Source organism: Hippichthys cyanospilos, chromosome 1, assembly GCF_059441005.1.
Source record: "Hippichthys cyanospilos isolate Australia breed blue-spotted pipefish chromosome 1, RoL_Hcya_1.0, whole genome shotgun sequence".
Lineage (NCBI taxonomy): Eukaryota > Metazoa > Chordata > Actinopteri > Syngnathiformes > Syngnathidae > Hippichthys > Hippichthys cyanospilos.
In genome coordinates, this window is record NC_142369.1 from 27,607,409 (window position 1) to 27,635,357 (window position 27,949).

The 27,949-nt window shown below is 42.3% G+C and overlaps 2 protein-coding genes across 4 annotated transcripts in view; one reads left to right on the forward strand and one right to left on the reverse strand.

The window, feature by feature from the left end:
* On the forward strand, nucleotides 1–25,860 carry rorb (RAR-related orphan receptor B). 2 transcript variants are annotated; one of them, XM_088433615.1, is made up of 10 exons: nucleotides 1–303; nucleotides 15,192–15,277; nucleotides 15,383–15,524; nucleotides 15,654–16,085; nucleotides 17,412–17,533; nucleotides 17,670–17,802; nucleotides 17,890–17,997; nucleotides 18,175–18,285; nucleotides 19,220–19,332; nucleotides 21,507–25,860. In XM_088433615.1, the coding sequence occupies exons 1-10, from the start codon at nucleotides 297–299 to the stop codon at nucleotides 21,669–21,671; spliced, it is 1,419 nt and encodes a 472-aa protein (XP_088289741.1). In that variant the 5' UTR covers nucleotides 1–296; the 3' UTR covers nucleotides 21,672–25,860. The 2 variants fall into 2 exon arrangements, with proteins under 2 accessions (XP_088289741.1, XP_088289735.1); XM_088433609.1 differs by lacking the exon at nucleotides 1–303 and adding an exon at nucleotides 14,506–14,621.
* Nucleotides 25,183–27,949, reverse strand: part of trpm6 (transient receptor potential cation channel, subfamily M, member 6) — a 19,170-nt gene continuing 16,403 nt past the window's right edge. The window contains exons 37-40 of one of the 2 annotated variants that reach the window (XM_088433599.1): nucleotides 27,673–27,878; nucleotides 27,140–27,191; nucleotides 26,944–27,053; nucleotides 25,183–26,277 (exon numbers count right to left, since the gene is read on the reverse strand). In XM_088433599.1, coding sequence (XP_088289725.1) covers nucleotides 26,177–26,277; nucleotides 26,944–27,053; nucleotides 27,140–27,191; nucleotides 27,673–27,878 — 469 coding nt within the window. In that variant the 3' untranslated portion in view covers nucleotides 25,183–26,176. Of the gene's footprint in view, nucleotides 26,278–26,943; nucleotides 27,057–27,139; nucleotides 27,192–27,672; nucleotides 27,879–27,949 lie in introns of both variants that reach the window. The other variant, XM_088433596.1, reaches the window with a different exon arrangement.

Sequence of the window (27,949 nt, forward strand, 5' to 3'; positions counted from 1 at the left end):
TCGAGGTGAGAGCGCAGATGTCATGAAAGCGACCGCGAGACCAGAGCGCAAGCACCGACACGCCGAACGACCTCAGTCCGCCTCGACGCGCCCCGTTCTGGGATGCTTTTAGCGCACAAGCCGACTCCGATCAAGGCAGCCAGCGGTCGTCGACGCGCATCGTCGGCACTCTTTTAGTTCTCACTTGTTCTTTTCAACAGAGGATCTTGCCCGCAGAGACGCCCCTTTTTATTTTAGTGTTTATGTTTGTTTCTTCATGACTGCTGCTTCGGGACGTGAGGCGCAACAGCAACACCATGCGAGGTAAGAGAACCAAACTCCACGCACGCACGCACGCACGCACGCACTCGCACGCCGGATTTGCCACATGTCATGATGGACCTTGAAAGTTTTTTGAGGGAGTTGTTTTGGATTCATTTTCAACTCTCCAGTCAGTTCCATTACAATAAACAGCGGAGAAAGTGTTGACGCTTTATTTGCCAGCGTCAAATGAACAGATGAACAAATCCACGCGTAAAGCGTTCGGAAATTAAAAGTGGCGCCTGATTAATTACCTTAGTCACCCGGAATTTGCCCCTGATGGCGTTACAGGAAATCGTTTTTTTTTTCTTTTTTTTAATTGGTCTTAAGTCACTCTGTTGATTAAGGGCTTGTCTAAAAAGTTTATTCGATGTTCCAGGTCCACTTGATGTTCGCTCCACTAACCCATTTCTCTGCAAGGCGCCCGGCAAGTTCAATTTCAACGTCAATGTCATGTCGACGACTCTCTCTCTCTATCCGCGTCTCTCTCTCACACACGCGCGCGCACAAACACGCGCACAACCGCCAACAAATACTTACTACCTTTGTCCGTGTACACTGGTAAATTGCGCTGTATATCAGTTCCAGTTTTTGCACATTTGCAGTGGGAATATTAATATTCCTTTGGAGGTATTTGTTTTATTGTGACTGTAATTCAGACAGGGACAAAAATGCGTCAATGAACTTTATGAAAATGCGTGGCTGTATTTTGCCCTTTTAAAGTAAAGACAAGGTTTGGACGGTGTGAACTATTCTACTATTCTACATTGTGCGGGTCTAGGCGACAGTTAAATGTGATCAATATTTGTGGACTCTGCAAATGCTTTTCTTGAAGATTAAAAAAAAATACTGATACTGAACTTCTCAGTAAAAATGGACTAAAGTGGATTGTTATGCATATCGTATATTGTATGTCTGTTTATCTAAATGGGTTATTTATTAATAATTGATTGTGGTAGTGTGAATTAATTGTGGCAATAAATTAATATCTAGACAATTTCAATGAAAATTCACATCATCACAACAGCAAGAACGACATCCGTTCCAAACACCATCCGGGTATAAAGTTATAGCCGACCCTCAAGTACTGCATCCAAAGTATGTATCGTTTGTCCGCTGTCGTGTGCTATGTTTGGACATCATTTAACATTTTGTCCCCGCTGCTTAAAGGCCACCACGACCTTGAGCCAGAAAAAACATAAATATGGCCCGCATCACTCATTCTGTCATCTTCAACCAAACTCCGTCATGCACTTTGCCTTTTTTTCCCTCCACATTATAGCGACCACTCTTGTGCATGGGAGGCTTGAAGGGGGGGGTTTACGGGCAGCTCCAGCTTTCACTTTACAGCCACGGTTAGCAGAGGAGGCCCCTGAAGCGTCTCTCTCACCACTCTTTCTCCATCTCTATCCCTCCCCATCTTCCTCTCTCCCTCTGCACGCCCGAAAGGGTTTTGTCAGATAGAATTAAATCAGAGTGGGCAGCGCGCCCCCCACTCACAACCTGTGTGTATGTGTGTGTGTCTCAGCTGCCCTTACATAGAAATGTGTTCACAACCACAAGGATATAAAAAATAGAGGCCTCCGATGTGCTGTGGCAATTATCATTATACAGTGGCCACGACTTCCGAAGTTCCGACTGACTGTGACGTCACCCTATTGCCGAGCGAGAAAAACAAACACTGAAAAGAAACAACTGATCCGAAAAATATAATCTGGGTTTGTTTCGGCATTTCAGAAAATTCGTGCTTTACATTGCCGTTGTGCAAAATGGTTTGAAAATGAAATTCTGTATTTAAAATCGACACCGTTTCCATTTTCATCTAAAACCTGATTATGAATTTGCAAGTACATGAATCTCGCACTTTCCATATAGCCACTTACAACAGCAATACAAAGTAATTGAATTCATCTTGCGTGGAACATATTTCTATTTGCTGCAGCGTCAGAGTTTGTGCCACCTCAATGCACCGAGGTCAAAGAGTTCAGCCTGCAGTAGCCAAAGCGGAGGGGGTCTGTCAGGCCGGAGAGGGATGGCCAAAGCTCCCTTCGATCCGCTTTGTCAGTGATAGGTGTCAATCACGAACTCCCGCACTTCCCCACCGTGGCAAATGATGGCGGAAGGACAGGAACGGTTCATAGGGTGAAGTCACGCTGAGGTCAAAGGCGAGACTGCAGGTGTGCTGATGCTGTACAAATTGCAAAAGATGCCATTTACTCGCATATTTATTCCCATGCGATCATACTCGCAATAGCATCAAACGCACACGCGCGCACACACACAGTCAAATACGACACGCATGACGGCCCCATGCCAATAGAATTAGTTCTATCCTGTTTTGCCGCGGAGGCTTGCGCATTGATCCGTCCGATTCCGAAGCATCCCCAGATCGACTTTTCCTCAAATCCGACGGAAACAGTCTGTTCAGATAAATCTATGGTGCGTCGCTCTGATGACATGACTTCCGCTACGGGGTGATCCTGAAATTGAAGACGTCTCACTCCTTTTTGCTATTTCCGTACAAGGTGAGACAGAATCCAGAGACATAAAGATCTCGAACGACAAGTGACAATGGAAGCGCCCTCAGTTTAAAAGATACTTGATTTTCGTATTTACTCTTTCTTTCATGCTGCAGAATACGCATTATGCTCTCCTGCCGGGGATCCGAGGGGTCCGTTGTCGGACTTGTTCAGTGTCGAACGCGTTGTTTATTGTGTGTTTGTGCTGACTAATGGCGAGTGTTATGTAAGAAGAGAGGAGAGATTACCCCGAGCCCATGCAGGCCACATTGTTAATCCCTCGACGCAGCCCTACTGACTGAGCCAGGGCTCGGATGCTGTCGCAGCACACGTGTGGGACTCATGTCCCACCGGCAATACGCTAGCTAACGCAGACCACAGTCTACTCCTCGCAGCCGCGCTGTGCGTGTGGCCCGATGGCACTCCTGCGGTCCCACTGAGCCGCTATCATAGCTCATGTTTGTTTAGCATGTACTCAGCGTAGACTTGGTGTTGGTTTTATCCCGCCGTCGCTATCTCGGGGATATGAGGCGAACCGTGTCCCCCTTCTTGCCTCGGTCTTTTTTTTTCTTTTCTTTAAATCTTAATACAGACAAAGCGTGGGCAATATGGCACGCTTGAGTTTGCGTAGCCACTTTATCTACGCCATGAGGGATTTTCAGCCCTCAACCGCTCCGAAACTCTAAATCTGCCTTGAAGTCATAAGTCCTCTTATGCCAATTTTACTGAGCCATGAAAGAAGCACGTCTCTCTGGAGCTACAACAATATTCAATATTCAATTTCCTTCCTCCGAGTTTAGACTGAAGTTTGTTTGAGGCGCTCCTCAAACACAAATGTTTTCTTGGAAGGAAAGCACGCGCGGAGCAACTTATCAGGAAATTCTATTACTGCTTTTCGTTAGCATTTGTGTAGCAAGACACATAAAGAGCAAAGTTGCAAAAGTGGCCAGCTAATCATACTCCATATGAAAAGAAAAAGAAAGATGATATGGTGGGTTACGACCATGATTGTTTTCTTCTTCATTTCGACCACATTATGCGTGAAATTATTTCTTTTTCTCCACTGGTAGATGGAGAGCTGATTCGAGGTGAGCAAATGTTAAAGCAGGCATTTAAATTCAGGAGATAAAAGTAAAAGGGGGGAGGAAGGGAGAAGGAGACAGAGATAAGGAAGAAGAGCAATTAAAAGACTTTTGGCTTACATAATAACGTAAGCGTGCATGCGAGCGAGCCTGCCAAAAGTGTGCGTGAAGTGGAGGATATCATTTCTAGGTGCCGCATAGACATTGAGTGTAAATGCTAGACATATACACACACTGTTATAGATACTGTGATCAGATTACATTTACAAACTGCGGTTGCCCTCAGCGTCGAACAGAAAGGAACGCCTGCCTGCACCCATAACGGTGGCATCCAAAGTCCACGCTTGCAAAGTGTAGCTTATCTAACACAAAATCAGATTACTGCATTTACTGTAAGTTTGCAGTTCCAACTCGTTTTATGAATATGCATAGGTGTGCGCCGGGCGTAAGACGGGTTTTCCGTGTGATGCGCAAAGTGATTTGTTTGCAACTATTTATACTCCTCAAGTAGTGAGCGGAGAGCAAACAAAATGAGTTTGTATGTGTAATCTAAAATGGTGTCTCTGAATGCGCCTGCAACGCGAAGGTGCTGCGTTGGCAGGTGCAAAGCTTGCACGTCGCAACAATAAGCCTGTGACTTAGCCAACTGTATCTTTTCTTAATGACAAAGATTAGCCTGTTTTAGTGCTTGTAATCCCATTGAAGAGATTCTTATTAGGACTATCTTTCCCTCTCTTCATCCTCTCCTCTCTCTCTTTCTGAATCGCTCTCTCTTGAGCAACCTCGCTTAGCTCAACTGCGTGCGTGCGTGCGTGCGTGCGGACGCACGCGAGCAATCACTGCTCAGGACACGCGGTCGCCAGCGGTTGACGCGAGGTCTCTTATCGTTCCTCCGTAAAGGAAATGAAATGATGAAACCAAAACCGCTGCCGCTTTTACTCGCTCGACTCCAATTTAAGGTGGGTAATGTATTCTGTTCAATCATGCCACCGGAGAGAGTTGGGAAAATGGAGAGAAAGCAGGTGAAGAGCAGAGCAGGCTGCGTGCGAGTCTTTGTGATCAATTTGCCTCTGCCAGAGATGCCCCTGGGGCCACTTTGGGGAGAACCTTGTTAGGCTGAGTTAAATTGTTGCCCGAGGCGAGCTATTAGTGGCCATCCCTGAGAGAGGACACACACATGGCATGCTCTCGCACTTAAAACAGCAACGCACGCGCATGCATTCAGACACACTCTTCAGCTCCATCGGCCTCTCATTCACATGCTCGTGTTCGCTCTGGCTTCACTTGCGGGAATACATAAACACACAAGCAAGCTTACTTGAGGCGGTAAAGTGTAAAAAGATTCACTTACTGGAGAAAGATGGCTTTCACAGTCACAAGTATGAAACAATCAGGGAGTTCAACCAAAGTACTACAAATACCTTGACTACTTCTCTTTAGGATTAGATGGGCTTGTGAGCCCATTTCACTGTGCACGTCAATAGCTTTTCGGTGCTTGTCACGTCTCCGACGAAGCCTGCGAGTTTCTCCCAATCAAGACAAATTAAGCGCCTCGTCAAAGGCAAATGGAACGATACGTCTTAGAAGATCGGGAAGGTTTTGGCGCGCTTTATCGCAAACAACACAATCTTGGGGAAGAAGCGTTAGCTTGAAATGGATACCGGAAGCACGGCTAAGGCCTGGGATTTCGCAGAGCCAGTCGGCAATGGAAGGATCGTTACATTAAAGTTTTGATTCATGGAACAAAAGTACTGTGTCAATACAGCTGAAACTGACAACATCATTTGGCAACATTAGACAGACAGGCGGCCACTTTGTTTTGTCTTATAACAAGTGCCCCAATATCTTCTGGTCCCCAATCAATGACATTTTATTAAATTAGGCAAATTTGTCACAAACGTCCTGAGCTCCCTTTAAAAACGCTATATACTGGGTTCCCTCACTTGTTACAAAATATACACGCAAGAGCTGAATGTTTTGGAGTAGAGGTGGATCGTGTGTGTGTGTTTGTTTTTTAATACTTTTTGTCTATTTGCAGTTTTCATGTGTATTTTTCAAGTATTGTTTTTTTGTTTATTAAAAAATGCTTATTTTATTCATTATGTTTTTGTTTGTTAAACTGTATGTCATCATTTATTGTTTTTGTTGCATACATCTTTTGGTTTACTACACAAGGCTATAAAATGCCTAATTTTACACTTCAACCATTTTTATCTGGCAGGCATTAATATTTTCTAACAATTTCCTGTTTGAACACAAAGTTAAAATATTTGTAGAAAGCAGGCAAAAAAAGTTCAACCCCCCAAAAAATGAATAGTAAAAGCGAGGTCGCGAAAGGTGAACCGTGCTATGATGAGGGAACACTTCATAGTTATAATTATTTTGTGAAGGCTGAAGGCCTTTACGCATACATGTTTTTTTTGTGGTTTTTTTTTAATACTTTTTGTCATGCATCTACTTCCATATAATTAATTAAATTCAATGAGTAAATCACACCATGTGTATAGGTATTTTTCTCAAACCAAATTCTATTCTATTCTATTATATATACCCCACATTCTGATTTATTAAAACTTTAACAAAAACAGATCCCACCCAAAAAAAATCCCTATTCATCCTCAATGACACATTCAACCAAACAGATTTGCATTGTGCCTAATTGCTCATTCAATTCACAGATTTTTGCGCTCAAAAAAACCTAAATTCATTCCCAATGAGACATAAGAAAAAAACATTCATTGCATTCAATCTCTTTCAATTCTTTCAATACTTATTTTTCATTATCTATTATTACTATAACATATTTTCATTATCATTGGACATAGTTCAAAATCATTCAATGTTTCAATGCGCTTCATTCAATGTTCAATTGTGTAGGTAGTAATTATTATTATTATTACAAAATGCAAGAGTGCGTTATTTGATCAATTATAAAAGCGTAATTGTGTGGTACCCACACAAAGATACGGTGTATTTTCTTCCTCCTCTTCACATTAAAATTTAATTTAATTGCTATTGTGAACAGCAGACTTCTACACTGTTTTGCATTTGATACACAATTTATTTTTCACCTCAGTAAGCCTAATTTGTAAAAACTGCCTGCTCGAGTTGCATTTTCCGGTTTGGGCAGTCCTTGCCTTTATTAAGAATGGAAGAGGGTTTTTTTCTTCTTCTTTGTCTTTGCATGCATGTCCCCCCCTTCCCTTCTATTAGACTCTCTAACTTTTCTTTGGCTCTCTGGGACAGCCACCTTTTTCTCTCCCTCCCCCTCAAAGACACACACACACCCACACTGTCATCTACAATTAGACTCAAGAGAAACACCGTAGGAGGAGCATTGAAGGAGGATAAGGACATGGCCAACGCCAACAAACATTATTTTCCCACCCCAGGAGGGAACGACCTCACTCAGTGTGTGTAAACATCTTCTTCTGTACGTTCATTCCCTCAGTCCAAGCAAAATACGGACACAGGCACCCCATCGGTGTTGCAGCCCAGCTCAGCGCTCACACGCATATGCGCTGATGTGAGGAGCAAGTCATGACAGGGAGCGATACAAGACGGCGTTTAAAGCCATGTGCGTGCGTTGTCTGTGTGTGTGCATTCTCATGGCTGATTTCAGGATCATAATGGCCAGATGCAGACCTCTCACACTTGGAGCCGTTCCACTGTGATGCGCTCATTCGGTGCTTAAGGAAAGGTCAAAGGCTGTCGGGGTCCTATGGGTCACCTAAGGGACTGAAGGCCACGAGTGTACGCCTGTGTGTGTGAGTGTGTACAGTGATCATGAGAGGAAGATCAGAGGAGGCAGATGGGCAGACTCAGACTGTGTGTATGTTTTGGGGCAGGGGTTTACCCTGTGGATTTTTTCCCACGCCTCCTTCTCCTCTTATCCATCTGAGGACACATGCTGCATTGGGTGGGAGACGTGTGTGTGTGTGTGTGTGTTGGATAGGGGAGGGGGCTAAGCATAGAATCATACTGTAATGTCTTTTTTTTTTAAAGCAGCTCACAGTAATTTATGCATTCAAGCATATCTGAATGTGTTGCAAATTTCGTGTGTGTGTGCGTGTGTGTGTGTGTGTGTGTGTGAGAGAGAGAGAGAGAGTGAGAGAGAGAGAGAGAAAATCGATGCACTGGATAACAGCCAGTGGCCCCCTTCTGTTCCCTCTCGGCAGTGTCCAATCACGTTGCAGAACAATATTCTTTGAGCAAACTGCAGCTGATCCCAGACCTGCTATCTGAGCAATTACCCAGAGTGCTTTGTGGCTGCATGGCAAGCTGGACCAAGCTCATGCCCTCTGACACACAGCATGGGGGGGTAGGGCAAGAGAGACTGTTTTTCTGACTGTTGCTATATACAGTATGTGTGTGGAGACAGTTGTGCTGGCAAAGAGAAGACAAGAAAAAGATTTTACGGGATGCGATATGCATGTACAGCGCTTCAAAACGAATGAGCCCTCCGCTCAATGAAAGCTTTATGCCACCGCTACCACAATTATTTTCATGTTTCCGTCACAATTAATTCTCCAATCATGCTTAAAGTGGAATGACGTTTTCAACCATAGGTTTTCCACTTCACTGTTTACAAAAACTTAAAAAAAAAAAACCTAATAACTGTGTTCAGGACATGCCGTAATAGTGGCAGGCAAGTAATTGCTGCTATGTGCCATTTTGGAAGTTGTTTTAAAGCACATGAGTCTGATGACTTGTACAGTACAAAGCTGTGTAAAACTTTGTGACAGCAAGGAAGCATGTGCCCATCATGAATTTCCATGTAAACAATCTGTCAGCAAATACAAACAATTGAAGGGATCTGATCAATCAATAAAGTTGTGAAAGCTATCTTCCCAAAATTTCAGGCTGCCTTTTAGCCTTCTTCTGCTGGGGTATCAATTCTGGCCCTGCAATTAAAAGGTGGAGCTTGACAAGTGGCACTCTACTGTATTTGTCTTTTAATTAGACAGATGTTGCCTTTCTCTTTATGACAAGTTATGTGTCGCACAAAGCAAATACCTCTTATCATTTTGGCTACATAACCTCTGTAAGAAGACCAAGCAAGATCATGATTCCAACTAACAATGTGACAAGCTGAGCTCATTATTTTTACGGTCAAAATATACAGTACATGCTGAAGGTTTGGATGCACCTTCTCATCCAGTTCCTTAGAGTAATGATGGCCAGTGTTTTTTTCTTTTCTCACAGACTTGTTCTTGGAATAATATGAATCATAAAAGTTGTTCATAATATGAACAGTTCAATAGGGCTGCCATCTGTGTATGAACCTGGCTTCTGCACAGCACAACTGATGGTACCCGTGCAGTGATATAGCAAAAATCCCACTAATTAGCTCTAATAAGACACAGCAGTAAGTGAAAACCATTTCAGGTGAACCTCTTGAAGCTCATCGAGAGAATGCAGATTAAGAGTGTAAAAAGCCGTAATCAGAGCAACCGGTAGCTGGCTAATTTGAAAAACACATTGAATGAGGTGTGCCCAAACCTTTGGTCTGTACTATAGCTGAAGTACATACAGCGGTATTATATGGTATATTGTACGTGGAATGAATACAGTAGGTGTTAAGCTGGCATTGTATATAAGGTCAGTATAGTACAGTACTTTTGTCAAGACTTGACTACTTGAATTTGTCCATTTCTGAGAATTAAAGTAAAACTGTGTATCGAATTGTTTCTAAGGAAGGTCTATCAGAAGCACTAGAATGTTAAAATTCCTATACAGTATTTTCATAAATGTGCTGCGTTCAAACACAACGACGTCGACAGCGTAGACATCGACAGAAAAGCGCAGACATCCGCGAACACAAGCAGTATGAATGACGGGCGAAAGCGACTGAAAATGAGTTTGTTCAGAAGAGCGCAAAGTCCACAGCTATTCACTAAGTTTTAGATGGTTCACACAGCAAGTGAGGCAATGTGCTGCTCAAGTCCATTTGAATCCATTGGCAGAGGAGCACACCATTGATTTTAATGGGACAGTAAGATGTGCAAACATGAGAGGAGACGCAGGGGAGATAAACCAAGCAGCATTCATATGCGCTATTCCCAGAAGTGAGACTTAATTCACTCAGCAATCACAGCACCAGAAGTTTTTGCAGTGTTTCTCATCATCGGCGGCCGGGAAGAAAAAGCTCGCTCCTCTCTCTGCTTTATGCGACAAGGAGTTCTGCGGCGAGATGGAAATAGATCATGAAATACAGAAACTGAGATGATTTCCAAGTCACACAGCCACTTACAGCGTGGAGGAACGCGCAGAGACACGCGGCAATGTCAAACAGACTGAAGTGGAAGGGATGGCGAATCGTGATAACATAATTCAGAGAGTGTAAGACATCTAAGACCAGCTGCAGACTTGCTCACATTTAACAAGCAGGCTTCGGGGGAGGGAAGGAGAAAGTGTCGATCTCCTTCATTCTCCCACAAGATGTCTTGTTAACTTGGGAAGAAAAGAAATGTTTCATATTTTTAATATCGTGAAAACACCGCCCACAGTCACCCTCCGCGAGTCGACCTCAGGAGCGTTGCCTTTCTCAAGTGCAAAAGTTAGGATGGGAAGTGCTATCAACTGTTCCCTCAGATGTGAAACTACAGCGCCAAGCTGCGATTGTGTGTTTTGTGTCGCTCTGAGTGCTGTTCTACGTCGGAGCCATCCCGCAGGCTGAATAAATGAAACATGCGTGCCCAGTCTGCCTCTTGTCAACGACACATACTACACGCACACACCCGCTTTACAAATACAGCAACACCTAGTGGACTTAATTTGTAGTTACATGATGAACGTGGAACCTTAATTCGTGTCACTTAGTTCATGTGCTTGCATTTCTGTTTTAATAAGTGTGTGTTACAACATGAAACATTGTAATAATACCGGCGGCAGCCTCTTTTTTTCCCCCTCGTAGCTCATTGTAGATAATTAGGACTCTATTTAAAGAGGGGCAGCCCAGGAAATACACAGGAGAACCTCACTTCATTAAAAATCAATTATGATAACGCACACGCTGGCGTAATATAGTCCTCATGGCCACAATCAGCCACATGCACGCACGCACGCACGCGCACAAACATGCACACGTACAGATCTAACGGCGCATCTATCTGGCCTTGTTATTTCTAAAGTTGTCTTTCTCTTTCTCTCATGAGCTTGAGACTGATCCTCCTCTTAGCTGAGGAATCGCCAGCGTTGCAGTCCTGCTCTTACATAACAACCTCAGGATAAACACTCGCACTCCTGCTGGTCGACAGAGCTGTCAGTCACTCGCTTCAGATGCCCTCCCCATTCCGGAGAGGAGAGCTCAAGTCATATTCCAGTGTTGCACTAAGTTACCTCTTGAAATACCAAAACCAAATTAAATGAAGGCTTCATTGGTCCACGTCCCATAGCCTGTCAGAAATGCCTATAATGAACAAGATTTCAGCTGCATCATTTAACCCAGAAAAATGAGACTCTGCATCGCAGTACTTTTTTCTTTTTTTTTTACACAATTAGTGTCATTGGTGCAGAGTTTTTTTTTTTTTTTTTTATCATACGCTAGGAGCTTGTTTAGAGCTGTTCGACTTTTTGCCGTGAGTACTTTGTTGCGGAAAGAAACTAAAGTTGGTGTAAACACCAGCATAACTTTTCAAATAATACAAACTGCACACACAAAAAAACATTCTACTCTAATCCATCGGTGCAGCTGAAACATAACAGATGGAAAGCAAGTATTGTGTACTAAAGGAAGAAGTGGGAGTCCTCTGCTTTGAACAATTCCTAAATCCTCAGCGGCCGCGATAGAGAGACGGGAAGGGGGGTGGGTGCAAACAGGACACTCGGTGACATCACTTCCTTTAAGAGTGTGACAGCTTAGCGCATCATTGCTGTGACAGCCAGACGAGGGCAGCGAGTGGGTGGTCACCCTGGCAACAGCAATGCTGTCATGACCGTATCTCTATATCCTACCTGACAGTCCCCGCTGGCAATGAGCGCATCACATGCGCACGGTCGACAATGCGCACACCCACACACACATTTGCAAACACGCGCGCGTGCCATACACGTACTTCACTTTTCTTGTTTCTTCATTTGTGGAAGAAAATCACTGGAACACAAATGCTCTCGCAAACAATGCTCATGCCCACACGCCTGTGCTCCTTTGGGCATAATTGTGTAGTGCAAAGAGGACTACAATCTCCCATGTGGTAGGAAGGCATACAGCAAATACAGATATACTGTAATCACTGAAGCAGAGCAGTCAACTATACAGGCCGGACGCAAATCTTTGCTGGAAAGCAATAGAAATGTTGAGTATATACGTACCGTATAGTAGCCACATCACAGCAGCAAACTTAATAAGGCATAATAAAAGACAAGGCGAGAGGATCAGAAACATCAGTCACGAATGGAGAAGTGATTGTCTTGTTGCGAACAAAACTGTATGGTCCCAGACACAATTGACCCGTTTATAGACCAGTAGAAGTGACTTACAGACCATGTTCATTGACTTCCCCGTGCATGTCGTCTGCTCTGACCCATTTTAGAGTCAGTTGGGCAGGAATGAGAGGAAATGGGTCAGGTCTTGATCTGCACCATAACTCACAGCATGAGCGGTGCTAGATTTAGTCGAAAGTCTGCAACCCTCCAACATTGGTTCACCCGCAGACTAACAGATGCAAAGTAAGACAAGGATCTACTGTTTGATTCATACAATTTAGGGAGGGATGTCCAAACCTAGTCCTGTAGTTTCAGTTCATTTGATTTCAATTCAATTCAAATGATCAGGATCAATGTGAGGCTTCTGCTGAGCTTGCTGATGAGCTGATCATTAGAGACAGGTGTGTTGGGGGTTAGAAACTTGCAGGACAGTGGTCCTTGAGGATTGAGTTTGGATAGCCTTGCTTTAGAGACTCTTGTGCAAAACACTTCAGATATATTTTGATTATTCTAGAAAAAAATGACATTTGATGTCCCAGTGGACAGGACAAAATGTTAGTCAATGGTAATTCCGGGGCGATCGCAATCAACGGGGGGTTCACCTTACTGTGCACGTTGAACCGCGTTTCTGATGTGGCGTAACTCTTTTCGGGCAGTTACAGTTCTGATATTGTCAATCGATCATTTTGCATATGTGCTTCAAGACATAGGTAAGTTGACAATGCAAGGCATAAACACAACCTATTACTCCATGTGGTAAAATCTAATGACCTGGAAGAAGCACTTGTGACACAGAATTAGAAACATTTACGTTAAGAGCTCGCACTTCTTACAGTGCAATCCATCTATACGTCCATCCACATAACTTCAACAACGGTCAAAATAAAAATAAAAAACAGATCACAGGCCAATATCCATTGAGTCACACCAGATTGTACGGTCGCAGGAGGTCCGCAGATGTAATCGTTCTATTTACGAACAATGCATATTAAAAATTACAACTGCAGTAGATAAATATGTCAAGTGAGACACGTCCGGTAGATCAGATTCTTACAATGAATCAATGGAACTGATGCAAACAAAGAGATTCCCCCCCCCCCAATTCAAGGAATTGATTTCTCTTATGCTTCAAGTGGATTTCCCCATGCTGTCAGGGTGATTGAAAAACAAAGACATCTACCACACACACACTTGCCAAGCTCAAATCAGTCTGCCTGCATCTTTATCACCCACCACAATGTTACATCACCTGCGCCACAATTTAGATCAGCTTTGAAATGATCGAAATTTTAGGCTACTTTCCGTCACCAAAATGTCCTCAGTCTGCCGGAACGCCCAGCGAGGCAAAATGTAGTTTGCCAAATGCTAAACTGATTTACCCTGGCACAAAAAATGCAGATGTACCCATTTTTACACTGAACACAAGTGCACCTGTCTACAAAAACAGGGCCCTAGGTGTTGGAGCTATAAGCAAATATTGTGTTGACAGCAGTCTTTGTCTATCCATCAGGCGCATTAGACAGAACTGTCTCGATTGATCCACCGTTGGGATTATCCACTTAAACACACAACACTTGTTCCTACACAAAAGTATTTCAATTGTGAATGCACATAAAATGTAACATGCTGTATAGCTAGCAGTGCAGACAACTATACATACGGAAAATTTTCTCCTCTGCTTTTTCATTGGGAACATTGTTACAACATAGTAAAAGCTCATACAAGCGCTGTTTTAAATTTAGCCGGCACTCTTTTTTTACTTTTCCTTCTTTTTTTTCACACCGGTGGTGTAGAACAGCATCATGAGCATGTGCGTACACTTTGTTACAGTTTGACAGCAGTTTGCACCTTTTTGTGGGTAGTATTGTTAACCCATGCAAAAGACAGATGAATAGGAAAGCATTACTATCCTATTGAACTCTTGATCAATTTATGGCAAACCTCACAAAACGACTCTGATTTCAGACAAACTGAACAATGCATGAATCTTTCACTTGAATGGATATCTAAGAAGAGTTTAAAATGGTGATCAGCACCACCAGCTTGTTGAGAAATAATTTAGGATTAGATAGGCTGCATAATCTCTTTAGAGACTGTGCCACCTCAGCAGACAGTCCTGCCTTCCACCGCGTACATCTATCGCATCGCTGATCAGGGACTGCGGCTTTCGCTTTCCATGGACTATGGATGATAGGCTCAAATACAATAGCGCTTGTGTGTTACACTAAAACAGCTTCTGTTGTTTATATACTGTGCCTTTGGTTTTGGATGTACATGGAGCTGCCTATACACAGTGAGTACCATTAAGACAAATGTAGTCGATTTTCAAAGGGGAAAAACGGGGCTAAATAATTGCGCGGATGATCGAGAATGTGACAAGTGGGAGGAAATTGGATAAAAGTGGTCACGTGACGTAACTTTTTTTTCTCATTATGGGCAACATTACAAAGCTGCAGGTGGGCTTCCTCCAATAGAACACAAAGAAATGACCCAGAATGAATGCTGACTTGTCACCAAGGTGTTTGAACAAGTGCTCGGGAGCTTGCCCTGTCTCAGTCATTAGAGAAACTCCAGCGAAGACATACAAAGGTCCACATGTCACACTGCTCTTGTGAATGTGCTTTCATAACTCCGAGACATAGCCTACTGTAGTACACACAAGAGCACCGCTACGTCACTTGAGCCTTACAGCCAACTCGGTTACGTTCGTTTTCAAGTTACGTTCGTTTTGACCCCCCAATAAGTACATCTAGTGAGGTTCTAAAAATATTTCCTCTCAAGCGGGCAAATTGAGCTGAGCCGTACTTTACTTCACCTCCCATTTGAAACTTTTTTTTCTTTTTACACTTTTCTCTGCTCGCAGCCCAAATCGAAGTAATACCATGCAAAATTTGCGGAGACAAATCATCGGGGATCCACTACGGCGTCATCACTTGCGAGGGGTGTAAGGTAAGACTTCACGAAGTAGAATACGACGCATCGCGAAAAGAGTTTGTCTATTTTGCTCAGATATCCTTGAGTCAGTACTCATTTGTTGCGTTGACATGCAAACAGGGATTCTTCCGAAGGAGTCAGCAGAACAACGCATCCTACTCCTGCCCCCGCCAGAGAAACTGCCTCATCGACAGAACAAACCGCAACCGATGCCAACACTGCCGACTTCAAAAGTGTCTAGCCCTAGGAATGTCCAGAGATGGTGAGGCCCCTCTCATCTACACTGTACTCGCGTCGCGTATGTGAACTGAACGATGCGGTAGACCCAATGTGGTCCAAAGACAGAAACTCCTTAACATCTTAATTCTCTCTGTGACTCTTTTTTTCTTAGCGGTTAAGTTTGGCCGTATGTCAAAGAAACAACGCGACAGTCTGTATGCAGAGGTCCAAAAGCACCAGGCGCGACTACAGGAGCAGCGGCAACAACAGACAGGGGAAGCAGAAGCTTTGGCGCGTGTTTACTCTTCGAGCCTAACCAACGGACTGTCGACCCTCAACCATGAGATTGGGGGCACTTACGCCAACGGTCATGTCATTGACCTGCCCAAGGGTGGCCACGGCAATGCCGGTGGACTTCCAGGAGGCTACTATGGGATGGATTCCACCCAGCCGTCTCCAGACCAGTCAGGTTTGGACATGTCAGGCATGAAGCACATTAAGCAGGAGCCAGTGTACGATCTGACTCCGGTACCCAACCTATTCAGCTATGGAGGCTACCAAGATAGTCAACTGGGACACAACAATGTCAGCATGGGAGAACTAGGTAAGGAGCATCTCATCACGACAGGACAGCCAATCTGCATGATATATTTAGATGGAAATTGCCACACGCCTCTCTTACAAGGTCAATGCGTGTCAGAACGATTCACTTACAGGCTTGGCGCGTCAAATGTCATATATATTATAAGTAAAAACAATTGTTTCGTTTTGATTTAACAAGAAGACAATCGGTCTCTTTTCAAGGAGGGCTCCAGAAATCTGAGAATATTTACTCTTGAGCTACTAGAAATCAAGTTATAAAAATAAAAAATTAAAAAGGTGCCCATCCGATGAATCATTTATCCAAAAAAAAAGGGATTTTGATTAGGGTTGATGAGGTATTGAAAATAACTTAAATGGTGAATCATTCATTCCAAGTTCCTTTGCAATATGTTTTTTCAACAAACAAGCAATGTTATCAGATGCCATTCATGGTAAGACATTAAGATTATATTACTGGCTTTACTACTTCTACTTATCCACCTTTTCAAGTTGCATGAAACGCATTATCATTGATATGTACAGTACATTTAGTGGACTGCACTTAATTACACTGATAATCTAATACAATGCACATAGTCAAGCATAAAACTAAACTTAACAAGCTCCAGTCAGTAATATTACAAAAGCTAATATGTAAAGAGAAACATTGTACCTGAATATATGAAGTAACATTTTCTGATTTCAAAACCCAGCAGCATACTTTAAGAGCAACAGCAACCTTTTAATTAGTGGGCGAGTAAGAACGAGCGATTCTCATTTCGTCATGTGGCCACAGTGACAACAAAGGACGCTTACATTTATACATTATTTGTCCTGAGAATGTACTGTTAACATGAGACTACTGTCAAGCCTCACAAGACACTCATCAGCAACACTCACGCACACATAGACAATGATACACTCACAGATGCGCAGCACAGTGAAGTTGATGTAGGGTTTTTTTTTTCTTTCCCCAATCCTCACGAGGCCACACAAAGATAGAATGTTTACACAAATCCCACCAAAAATGAGGTGCGCCTGCAGCTCAGGCTGTAGTTAGAGCAATAACATCATCTATGTGTTGCCCTCGTCCGCCCCTCCCATCTCCCCTTCCCTCCTTTCCGCTAGCGCTGCCATTTCAACAGCCACTTGTGCGATTAAGACAATGTGTTTTATGAAATCGCGACTAATTGCAAACGTAAGTAGTCGTTTAGCCCTTACTTTGATAATCAATTAAATGTTGTCACACAACAAATCAAATTATACATTAGTAAATCGATAACTAAGTACGGTTCATTATATTGAGTTTAAACCAATTACTGAATGGATTTGCCTTGTCATCCTTTAGACCGCATTGCTCAGAATATCATCAAGTCTCATCTGGAGACGTGTCAGTACACCTCAGAGGAGCTGCAGCAGTTGGCCTGGCAGACACACTCCTACGAGGAAGTCAAAATGTATCAGAGCAAGGTGAGTTGTTTTTATGCCACTACAGTCCTTGTTTGTTCTGGATGCAAAATTGCATAGACAATATGCAATAACATGGAAAAAACAACATACAGACAACACGGCACACTAACCGAGTAAATAACGTGCTCTGGTTTAGCCTCGGGACGTGTTGTGGCAGCAGTGTGCCATTCAAATCACACACGCCATCCAGTACGTGGTAGAGTTCGCCAAGCGGATCTCAGGGTTTATGGAGCTGTGTCAAAATGACCAGATCCTCCTGCTCAAATCAGGTGCGTCCGCTTCTATTGGCCTCTTACTCAGCCCGCATGCGCCAAAAAGACATTCAGGCTCCAACCATTTTTGTCTGGCTCTCTCAGGTTGTTTAGAGGTCGTCCTGGTGAGGATGTGCAGGGCCTTCAACCCGCTCAACAACACTGTGCTCTTTGAGGGGAAGTACGGAGGCATGCAGATGTTCAAAGCTCTAGGTAAGACGTGACATAGCGCTACTTTTCCGTCAGGCATGATTGACAGGACTAATTGAAGTAAAAGTGCATGGATCATTTGTCCCGGAAATAGTTGTGTTCCTCTGAGCATTAAGGACTACAATAAGAGTAATGACTTTATTCCTCTCCTCTGTCCTCGCCTTTGTGTTTGCTTTCAAGGTTGTGATGACTTAGTGAGCGCGGTGTTTGACTTTGCCAAGAGTTTGTGCTCACTGCAGCTGACGGAGGAGGAGATCGCTCTCTTCTCGGCAGCTGTCCTCATTTCCACAGGTCAGCGAACACCAACTAATTGTATCACAATCAAAATGGCTAAACCAAATTTCAGCAAATTGTCATTGCGTCAAAAGTCGTGCAAATGCAGAACAAGAATATACCCGGTGCAGAAAATCATTCCCTGAAATTAAACAGATAATCAGAGTAAGATGTAGTTTAATTATAATATTCTTTTACATTCATTAGCTACAGATGTATCAGGTCATACAAGTTCATGTGGTATACACACCCTATGAGGCTCTGCGTGAATTAGACCGATGACTTCTGGTATGATGCCTTTGGTTTAAATGGTAATAGTTTGCGTCCACTTTTTATCACTTACCCAAACACTTCCTACTCATGTAGCATATGATGACCGCATTTGTCTGTATTGTGTATCTATTTGTCAGTATTTGGTACATGCAGCATCCACTTCAACCTGTGGGCCTGGAAGGGGGCTCCTCCCACCTGTGGTCCCTTCTGAAGGCTTCTGATTTTCCCCAAATTGGGGTTTTTGAGTTTTCCTTCCCCTTCTGGGAGCTTTGACAGGGGATGCTGTTGTGTACCTTACACCGAAAAGATGTATCTGTACGACTTCTTTTTTCGAAAGAAGTTTTGACATTTCCTTTTTTCGTCTGGGGAAAAAAAAAAAAAGGTTTTTCATACAGAGTCATCACAATTCAGGTATTTTCTAATATTGTGAATGCCATTATAAATTCAGGGCCATATGCTTTGTTTGAGCCTTTCCAACTACCAGCTGGATAGTTATACACATTAAGGGCCTTAAGACTGAAAATAAAATATCATCAATAAGGGAATCTATGAACTCCATCTTTAGCAACATATTTGAATTGGCTAAAAAGTTGTAATTCTGTGCAATCACAGGAAGTTTTGTTTATTGTGCCATCGTATGTGAGTCGTGCATGAAAAGTGAACAGTTCTAATGTTTTAGATCGTCCGTGGTTGATGGAGCCCCGCAAAGTGCAGAAACTCCAGGAGAAGATCTACTTTGCTCTGCAGCACATTATGCAGAAGAACCACATGGACGAAGATGCATTGGCTAAGGTAAGGCCAAACAATCAGTCAGGGGTGAATGCTTTCAGGAAAAAAAAAACATAATTGTAATATTTATTACAGCATTGAATTTCGTTTAGACTTTTTTTTTGTCTTTTCAAATCAATCTTAAGTCAGTGCATTAATCACAATGTACAGCATCGTTTAAAAACATGACGGAAGATGACATCATACCATCAAAACATCAAATGCTATTATTCTAATAATGCCGGGATGCTATTGGAAAGCATCATTCTTTTTTTCTCCGCCTCTTTTTCTTCAAATTTTGCACTTTCATGTAAGCATGTCTCGTTTCCATTTTGCGAAACAGTCCCTGAGCAAACCTAAATTGATTTAAATAATCAGAATTTTTAGACTCTCTGGTACAAAACACTACTAAAATCAGTGCAATATTTAATTTACTCTTGCTGTTCATCATGGCTATCCACACCTGTTGGCATGTTGGGTTTTGTGCTGAATTGCCAATGTATTTTGGCAATCATTTTCGCTTCCCAACTGTGATACAAATTTGCTGCTGGCTCTCTACCCTAACACAGTTCTAACCAGATTTCTATGGAAATTCTAGTGTACACCTAGGCACTTATTATGGGTCTTTCCCAACTGCATTTTATATGAGTGAAATGAGCATGATCAGCAACCCCCGCGTTTGTCTTTGGTGAAAGCGCTAACCTATTAGGAAAACTTGGGGGGGGGGGGGGGGGGGGGGGGGTTGTGCGATGCTGGCAACAAGGTCAGGGTGTACCCCAACTACTACCCCAACACAGCAGGTATCATATGCTGTGGAGCAAGCTTAGCACCTAGCGTTGCCAAGCAGTCACAAAATAAATGACTTTCGGGACTATGGGTGACAGAGGCACAGAGACTATGTTTTAGTTTAAAACAAAATAAATAAATAAACATTGCATCGTCTGAGATTGCGCTTTCGGCCCCAAAACAACATACATCATGGTGCAACACATTTAAGGAGCAGGTGATTTGATCATTCAATCAATTTCCTAAAAAAAAAAAAAAAGAATTAAAAAAATAAAAGCTAATGTAGTTACACAATATAGCCAATATGAAGACTTTTGATGACTAATGATTGGGCTCAATACTTGTATTAACTCAGTTGACGTCTCATTGTTGCGTGTATGTGTTAAGATGGTCATTTAGTGTGACAATTCATTTGCCTGATTGATTGCCACATTGCATGGGTCTTCCTCCCAAATAGCTTTCTTTTTCTTTCTTTCTTTCTTTCTTTCTTTCTTTCTTTCTTTCTTTCTTTCTTTCTTTCTTTCTTTCTCTTTCTTCCTTTTTTTTCCTTCCATCCTTCCATCATCCATCCATCCATCCTTCCCTGCTTCTTCCCATATTCCTTTCCTCCTATTCTATTTTTTTCTTTAAACTCAGGTATATTGGAGCCTAGCACAGCTATCTTTGGGCAGTCGCCAAGTACACTATGAAAGGGCTGCCAGCCAATTGCAGTACACACAAACAACCACACACATTCACAATCCCACTTAAGGACAATTTAGAGTGTTCAATATACAGAAGCCACAATGTTTGTTACTGGAAACCACAAACCTGAGGAAACGGGGGTGCCCGTAGCTGGAAGAGAACCCACAAATTCCAGGCTGACGTGATACCCATTCTTCCACCGTGTTACCCACAAATAGATTTCCCCGATTGAAAATGAATTATTCAGAACAATAATTGCTCCTCCAGTAGAAACAAAACAAAACAAAACAACAAAAAGAAAAGCTGGCCTGATCGATCTGCTACGGGAAAATTACAGTAACCCGCAAATATATAAAAGACAGAGGCAAGATGCCTGTCAATTCTGTGTATAGCGGGAAACCTAAGGAAAGAGGAGCGTCCGTATAAATATTCCAAATGAGATGCATCTCATACATTGACTTCAAGACCTACTGGAAGTATTTATCTTTCAGTTTTTGTTCTTTTCTTTTTGTTCGTCAGTAAGCATTACTTGGAAAGTGACAAATTTTTAAAAGTTCAGATTTAATTCACATGTGAAAATGTGTGACCTTAGTGGTAAAATAAGTAAGACAAATGTCAGTACAATTGGAATTGTGACATCAGTGACGTTGAATGCGCTTCCTTCCTATTAGAGGTCCCGTATGGCACATTTATCTGAATCTCCTCCTTTTATGCTTCTTCTTTGCCAGCTGATCAGCCGTATCCCAACATTGTCTGCGCTGTGCACGCTCCACACGGAGGAGCTTCAAGCCTTCCAGCAACTTCATCCAGAAACAGTCAACGTTCTCTTCCCCCCGCTCTATAAAGAACTCTTCAATCCCGACCCGAACTCCACCATGTCCATGCCCAAGTGACTGCCTAGCGCACCACTGCAACAAGCAATCCCAGAAGAGGAACAAGAGAATAAAAGGACCATTTCTGACAAGACAACATGGGCGACATCCACTATGACCTTGTCATACCGTATGCCACATTTCACTTGCTTATATGAGACTGGGGAGGTGAGTGGTCATCTGCCAGAAACGCCAACAATTCTAGGAATGTCCAGCACTTATCCCATCCTGTTCACCGATACAGTCTGAAGAATGTATATAGAAATGAAACGTGCCCCGAGCAACGACCTTAGCCGGGGCTTTTTCTTGTCTCCTTGACCAGAATTGTACAGACTTTAAATCTAGGAACAATTTATGCTGTCCGTCTTAAAATAAGGGTACGTCCAATTTATTTTAAATTGAAAAAAAGAAAAACCTTTTTGTTTATTTCAGCGACGAAGAAGTAGTTTGAAAATGCTGAAATGGGGAAGGAACTGTGGAATGAGGGACGCTTTTGTAGATATTTTCCTAGTACAGAGCAGATTCCAGTATTACTTCTGTTAAAATAAGTTAGTCCTAATTTAAATACACAACAGCCCACCGTGGCTGATTATTCCTTGTCTAAGTGTTTTAATTTTAACCGATACTTTCTTGTGTACAGAATTTGTAAAGTTAAGACTTGTAAAGGAATATTGGGTAAAATTCCGTTTTCATTTGTTTATATATAGAAGCCGTGTCTGGATTTTGTTCATATGTATAGAAGGAATAGCATCCTTCTGATGCAAACGTGTAGAGATATAAAGAAGAACATATGATGGATTTAAAAAAAAAAATCTACCTAATTTTCAAGGTGAAAAGGTATACAGTCATATTCTATATTGTTGCTGCAATAACAAAATCCCAAAAAGCTGGATTGCTTTTGAACAATCATAGACAACAGCCGACAAAGAACCAATCTGAAAATGAACTTTCAAAATACTCATCTTTTAGTCAGGAAAACTCTCCCTAAGCATGCCATATGTAATTCAGGGCCTTGGCTACTGGGTGGTGGGATTTTTCACCACTGGAGGGCAAAAGGAGAAAAGAACTTAATCTTAATTTAAGGTAACGTTCTAATCTTCAAAGACCTGAATTATTGCTGTATTCCCCCTATCCCCCCCATCACTATTTGCACAATCGAGTCACTGGACATCCTGGAACACTCCAGGCTGTGAATACGAAGGAATACAGAGAGCAATACATTTTACACTGCCTTTTTTTTTTTTTTTAAATCTTGAAGAACTCCTTCCCCATTCTCTCTTGTTTGGAACAGGGTAGCGATTTTGACTCAAATGCACTGTAAGGGTACTCAATTCAATCACAGGCTCTACTTTTAGTGTTTTTTAGCAAGACAATATGGGCTGTGGTTTGGATGTACACAGAACTGGTTGCCGGATGTGGACAAACATACCAATGATCACTTCTCAAATGAAAACATAACCAGAAAAAAATGTGATAGACAATCACCTTGTATGCTTTTTGTGAGCAGTTATTTATGAGCACTTACAAATGGTCTCCTTTGTTTTGAATTGTTCTGCCTTAATGTTTGAATTACAATTTGGCCATTGAGCAACACAACGCTGCGCGAGCTCAACTTTTCATTTTCTGACGTAGGAACCTTGCACGATAACTCTCCGGACTTGCCTTGAGGGGTTTGTGCAGTTCCGCTTTTATCCACTAGATGCTCCGTATGCATTATTTTTGTGAACCCGTTAGGTACGACTGATTTTCCTCTCCACTGTAAACGCAGACAACAAAACATTGATTTTCATATTTGGACTATCAGAAAGTGAAGACAAAAATCAGCGATTGAAAGAAATTGTATAGTATGAGAATGCAGACTAGTAAATGTATTGGGAAAATAAGTTTGAAAAAGCAATACAGGTTATGAACTACACATGTATTCCACGTATGTGGTATGTGAACAAAATGGTCACTTGCTGATATCTGCGAAGCTCGTTGTATAAGTGAACATAGTTATTGGTTAAATGAGCTCAACTCAACCAAGGATTTAGTTAATTCAACCTTTCACCCCGCAACTCAGATCAGCCGGTGACTCTGTTTGACAATCACAAGGCTTGATGCACTACAAAGCATCTCTCAGGGAGCAGCTCTTTTCTGACTTTCCATTAGAAGAGGGTTCGATATTTTTGCAAATTTACAAGGAAAAAAAAGATTTTAATTGTAATAGAATGACTTTTTTTGCGATAAAAAGCAGCATATGCTAGCAATCGAATCTGCCCGGATCAGTGTGTGTCTGTGTGAACAGGGCCTGAATTCACTGTCCAAATCTTGTTTGTGTCCAGGTTATGTAATAAGCATTGCAAAGTACAGCACAAGAAGGATACATTTCTTCCATATCAGTGTGCTCTTGTCACCACTTGCGTTCAATTCTGTTTCCTGCTTATTTGGCTGCTTTTTGGGGGGGGGACCATGTGGGAAGTTGGCAAACTACAAATTGGCAAACTGTGAATCACGCAACATCACGGCAACACTGGACAGTGAATTCCAACTCTGACTCAGAGGTTTTTGTGTGATCTGTTTTTATTTTCCCCTGCTAGACTGTGAATCAGAGAGGTGGGATGGGGTTGTGAGAGGATGTGCTGACAAGAACAAGTGGTAACATAACACTGTAAAGTAAGACACTGTAGCAATAAGAACTGGAGGCATTTACTACTATCATGTTTGCATTGTAAGATTATTTTTTATTTTATTACTCTTTACTATTATTATTGTTATTATTATGTCTACTATTTCTCTATTACTATTAGCCTATTGTTGTTCTGTTCTATTTGCATGACGTTTCATTGCAATGAAACATTGAGGGCATATTTGTGTTTTCTCACAAAACAGTGGGATTCTGGGAGGGGGTTATTGGCCGGGAGGGTTTAATACGGGATCCAGATTTAAGTCAGTTCTAAGTGACTTCCCAACAATATAAATGGACTTTTAAAGAAAATACTATTATTTATACACAAGGAATTAAGAGATGTTGCTCAAACGGGTGAAAACGCATTTTTTTTTAGAACTTTTGAATGTGTGAGTTGCTATCACCAGTCAGCGAACGGCCCATTCTGTACTGGCCTTATTGAACCGGATCAGAGACTCTTATACCCATGCTGTGGGGGAAGGTAAACCTTTCTGAATGTTATGGAGTTGTTTGTTCAGTATGAGGGACTGAACTCATTACGCCTTTGCCACTCCATCAACACAGACAAATACAGTTGAAAGCGCACAATAAAACTAGCCGACATTCCGCAAGATGGCTTTGACGAGCTGCACGGGCATTTTAATACACTTGTTTTTTGACAGATATTTCCTTCACTTTGTCCGACACGCTACACCCTTGAAACCGTCCTACCTTTCTTGAAAAGAACCGATGTGTGCGAGTGTGCGCGTGTGTGTGTTCAGTGTGTGTGAGAGAAAGACAGAGATACAGTGGGACAGAGACAATGTTTTGTCAACCGATGCTTTGTAAGCTTTCTTGATGCATTACACATGCGTGCAATTCAAGTAGTGTTGAAAATTGTTAATTTATTTTTTAGAATGTCTTTGCGTGCAAGCAAAAGCAAATGAATTAAAATGTAGCAATCTGTAACCAATACCTAAAAGAAGGTATTTGGGGTCACAGAACCTCTTTTACACAGGACTTGCAACAAAAAAAAAAAACAACAAAAAAAAAAAGGATACATGAAAAAGGAAACCTTTTGTTTTAAAAGTGCCATAGCTAGTGAGAAGGAATGATTGGAAGTGGGCTGTAGCTGCTTTACTGTCTTGAGTTGAGAAACCAATCATAAAAAGAGGGAAACTCAAGAAAAGGTGCATTCGATCACACTGGCAAACAGTTTTTACATTTTCTGCTTTCTTCGTTTGGTCATGTAGGACTCTGCAGGACTCTGAGCTGTGACTATCAATCCATGAGCTCTTCTTTGCAAACCGTTTCTTTTCCGCATCAGAATGACATTATGCGTGCGCGCATGTATAAATTTGCAATTGCGTCGCAAGCACTCACGTTACGGATTCGATTGGGTTGAAGTTCAGAGCTATGCAGGGCCCTTTACCGAGTCCTCCTTTGATATGTGTACATAAATGTGAAGGTCTGAAGTGATTTTTGTTAAATTCTATATTTTATCGCTTTTGTAGACATTTTGTTGTGGGAAGAAAAAAAATACAATAAATTTTATGGGTGAAATTTTGCCTCAGTTTTCTTTCTCACGCATGCACAGCAATATTATGAATTTGACTTGTATAATCGGTCACGTCTGATGATAATGAACAACCGTGTTTGAAATTCAGCACGGATGATTCTTTTCAGCGATTCAACCTTGCTTAACGGATATCCTCACACGTACGACCGTAGAAACGTGTGTGTTTGCGTGTGTTTGTGTGTGTGTGAGGGCCGAGGCATGAAACAAGCAATATTTTCTCAGAAGACGGTGTGTGTGTATGAGCTGCAATGTAGGAGCGTCCTCTTTTCCTACTTCATGGGTGGAGGCAGCACGGTGCTTTTAGCATAGATGTTTTATGCACTCGTCCTCTTGTTCGGCTTCCCCCGGCGCGGGCTCAGCCTCACCGCTGTTCTCGCATGTGTCCAGATGCCTCCTTAAAGCTGAACAAGAGAAACATCAGTAAGCGACATGTCGCTCCAATATGATAGTCATTAGCACAAGAAAGAGAATAATGACAGGGCTTTGAGGAAGTCCATGATTCCGTCATGAATAATTTGGTTTGATTTGTTATAGAAATCTTGGAGAGGACATAAGAGGAGGAAGAGGAAACACAACGTACCTTTGAAATATCAAAACAACTGCGACTGTATGTTTGTGTGTTTGTTTGCTGCGCTTGTTTGTTTTTGAGCACAGTTCCTTTCCGAGCAAGTTATCCTCTAGATGCTGGTCTTGTGTCTACCCAGAGACATTAATTAATAGCTAATCAAAGCTAATGTCTCAGCAGCACATTGCCAGCACAAAGACATGATTAATACGTAATCAAAGGCTGTGCAGCGCAAACGCACAAAGCAGAAGCCACCCCCCAGCCACCCCGCCTCCAACACCACTGTTGTTATAGAAATAAACGAACGCTCGCGGCTTAATTAGCTGGCTGTTGATATGTGTTGTCTTCATTTGAAGTTGTTGGGGATTTATCTCGGAGCCAACTTTGGCCTCCTGAGTGACAACATTGAGGTGACAGCGCTTTAATATGTGCAACTCATATTTGATCGCCTTGCCTTTCTCCCCGACTGCAAATCCAATTGCTCGAATGTTTCATTTCTAACCTGAGAGGCCCAACGCCCGGCAGCAAGAACCGCACGAGTGCTTTTGCAGAAAAGCCTCTATGGCAGCATCTCCAAGGTTGTCAGGGCCAAACGGCATCTCGCCCATGTTGCTGCTGTGCAAGGGACAGACACGGCATGGAAAATGAAAAAGGTGTTTTTTTTGGAAAACTTGTTTTTAGACTAGGAACTACAATACCTGCGCATTTCCGCCATAATGACTGTGGGATCGGTCAGCTCCTCGCCTACTCCTGTTAGACACAATATATACGTACAAATTGATAAAAAGTTAAATAGGTAGGGGGACAACATTTCTGGAGCAATTTACATGCGTGAAAGCCTTTCAGAAGGACTTTATTCAACTTTTGAATGCAAGTCCACACGTTCAGCGTTTTGACCATATTTTGCACAGCTTGCTGTTCTCAAACGAGGAGCTGAACGGCAAAAGTTTGATCCGTGAATGTAAAAAAAACATTTGCACGGATGTCCACTTTTGTGACTTTCTGAATCTTCTCAAGTCCGTGCATTTGTGTTTGCAACCATGTGATATAGCGTTCTAAGTTCAGAGCCAACCTTCCTCTAAGAAAATCCTTTCAGAAGTCTTTCACGATCAAAATGAAGACGACTATTTCATACCAATTTTAATTGAACCAGGAAATTTATTGTAAATTGAGTCCAAATTTAGCCTTTTGGATGCGACGAACGCTTGCTGAAGAGCTTAGTGAGACTCACCTTGTACATCAAGCACCAGCAGTTCTCTGCATGAGTATTCATAGGTCCAGTGTGAGAAGGCTAAGAGTAGCTCCTCCAGTGAACAGGAAGGTGTGATCTCCTCTCCTGTATTGTTGTTATACTTTTGGAAATCACCAGACATGTTCCTCTCAATGGTCAGCCACTGGCCATTTGAATGCCAAAGGACCAACGAGACATCCAGAAATCTGGCATGGTGATATGACAAATTCATACAAAATCAAGGGCACGTAAAAATGCAAGTGAGATCAGACTAATG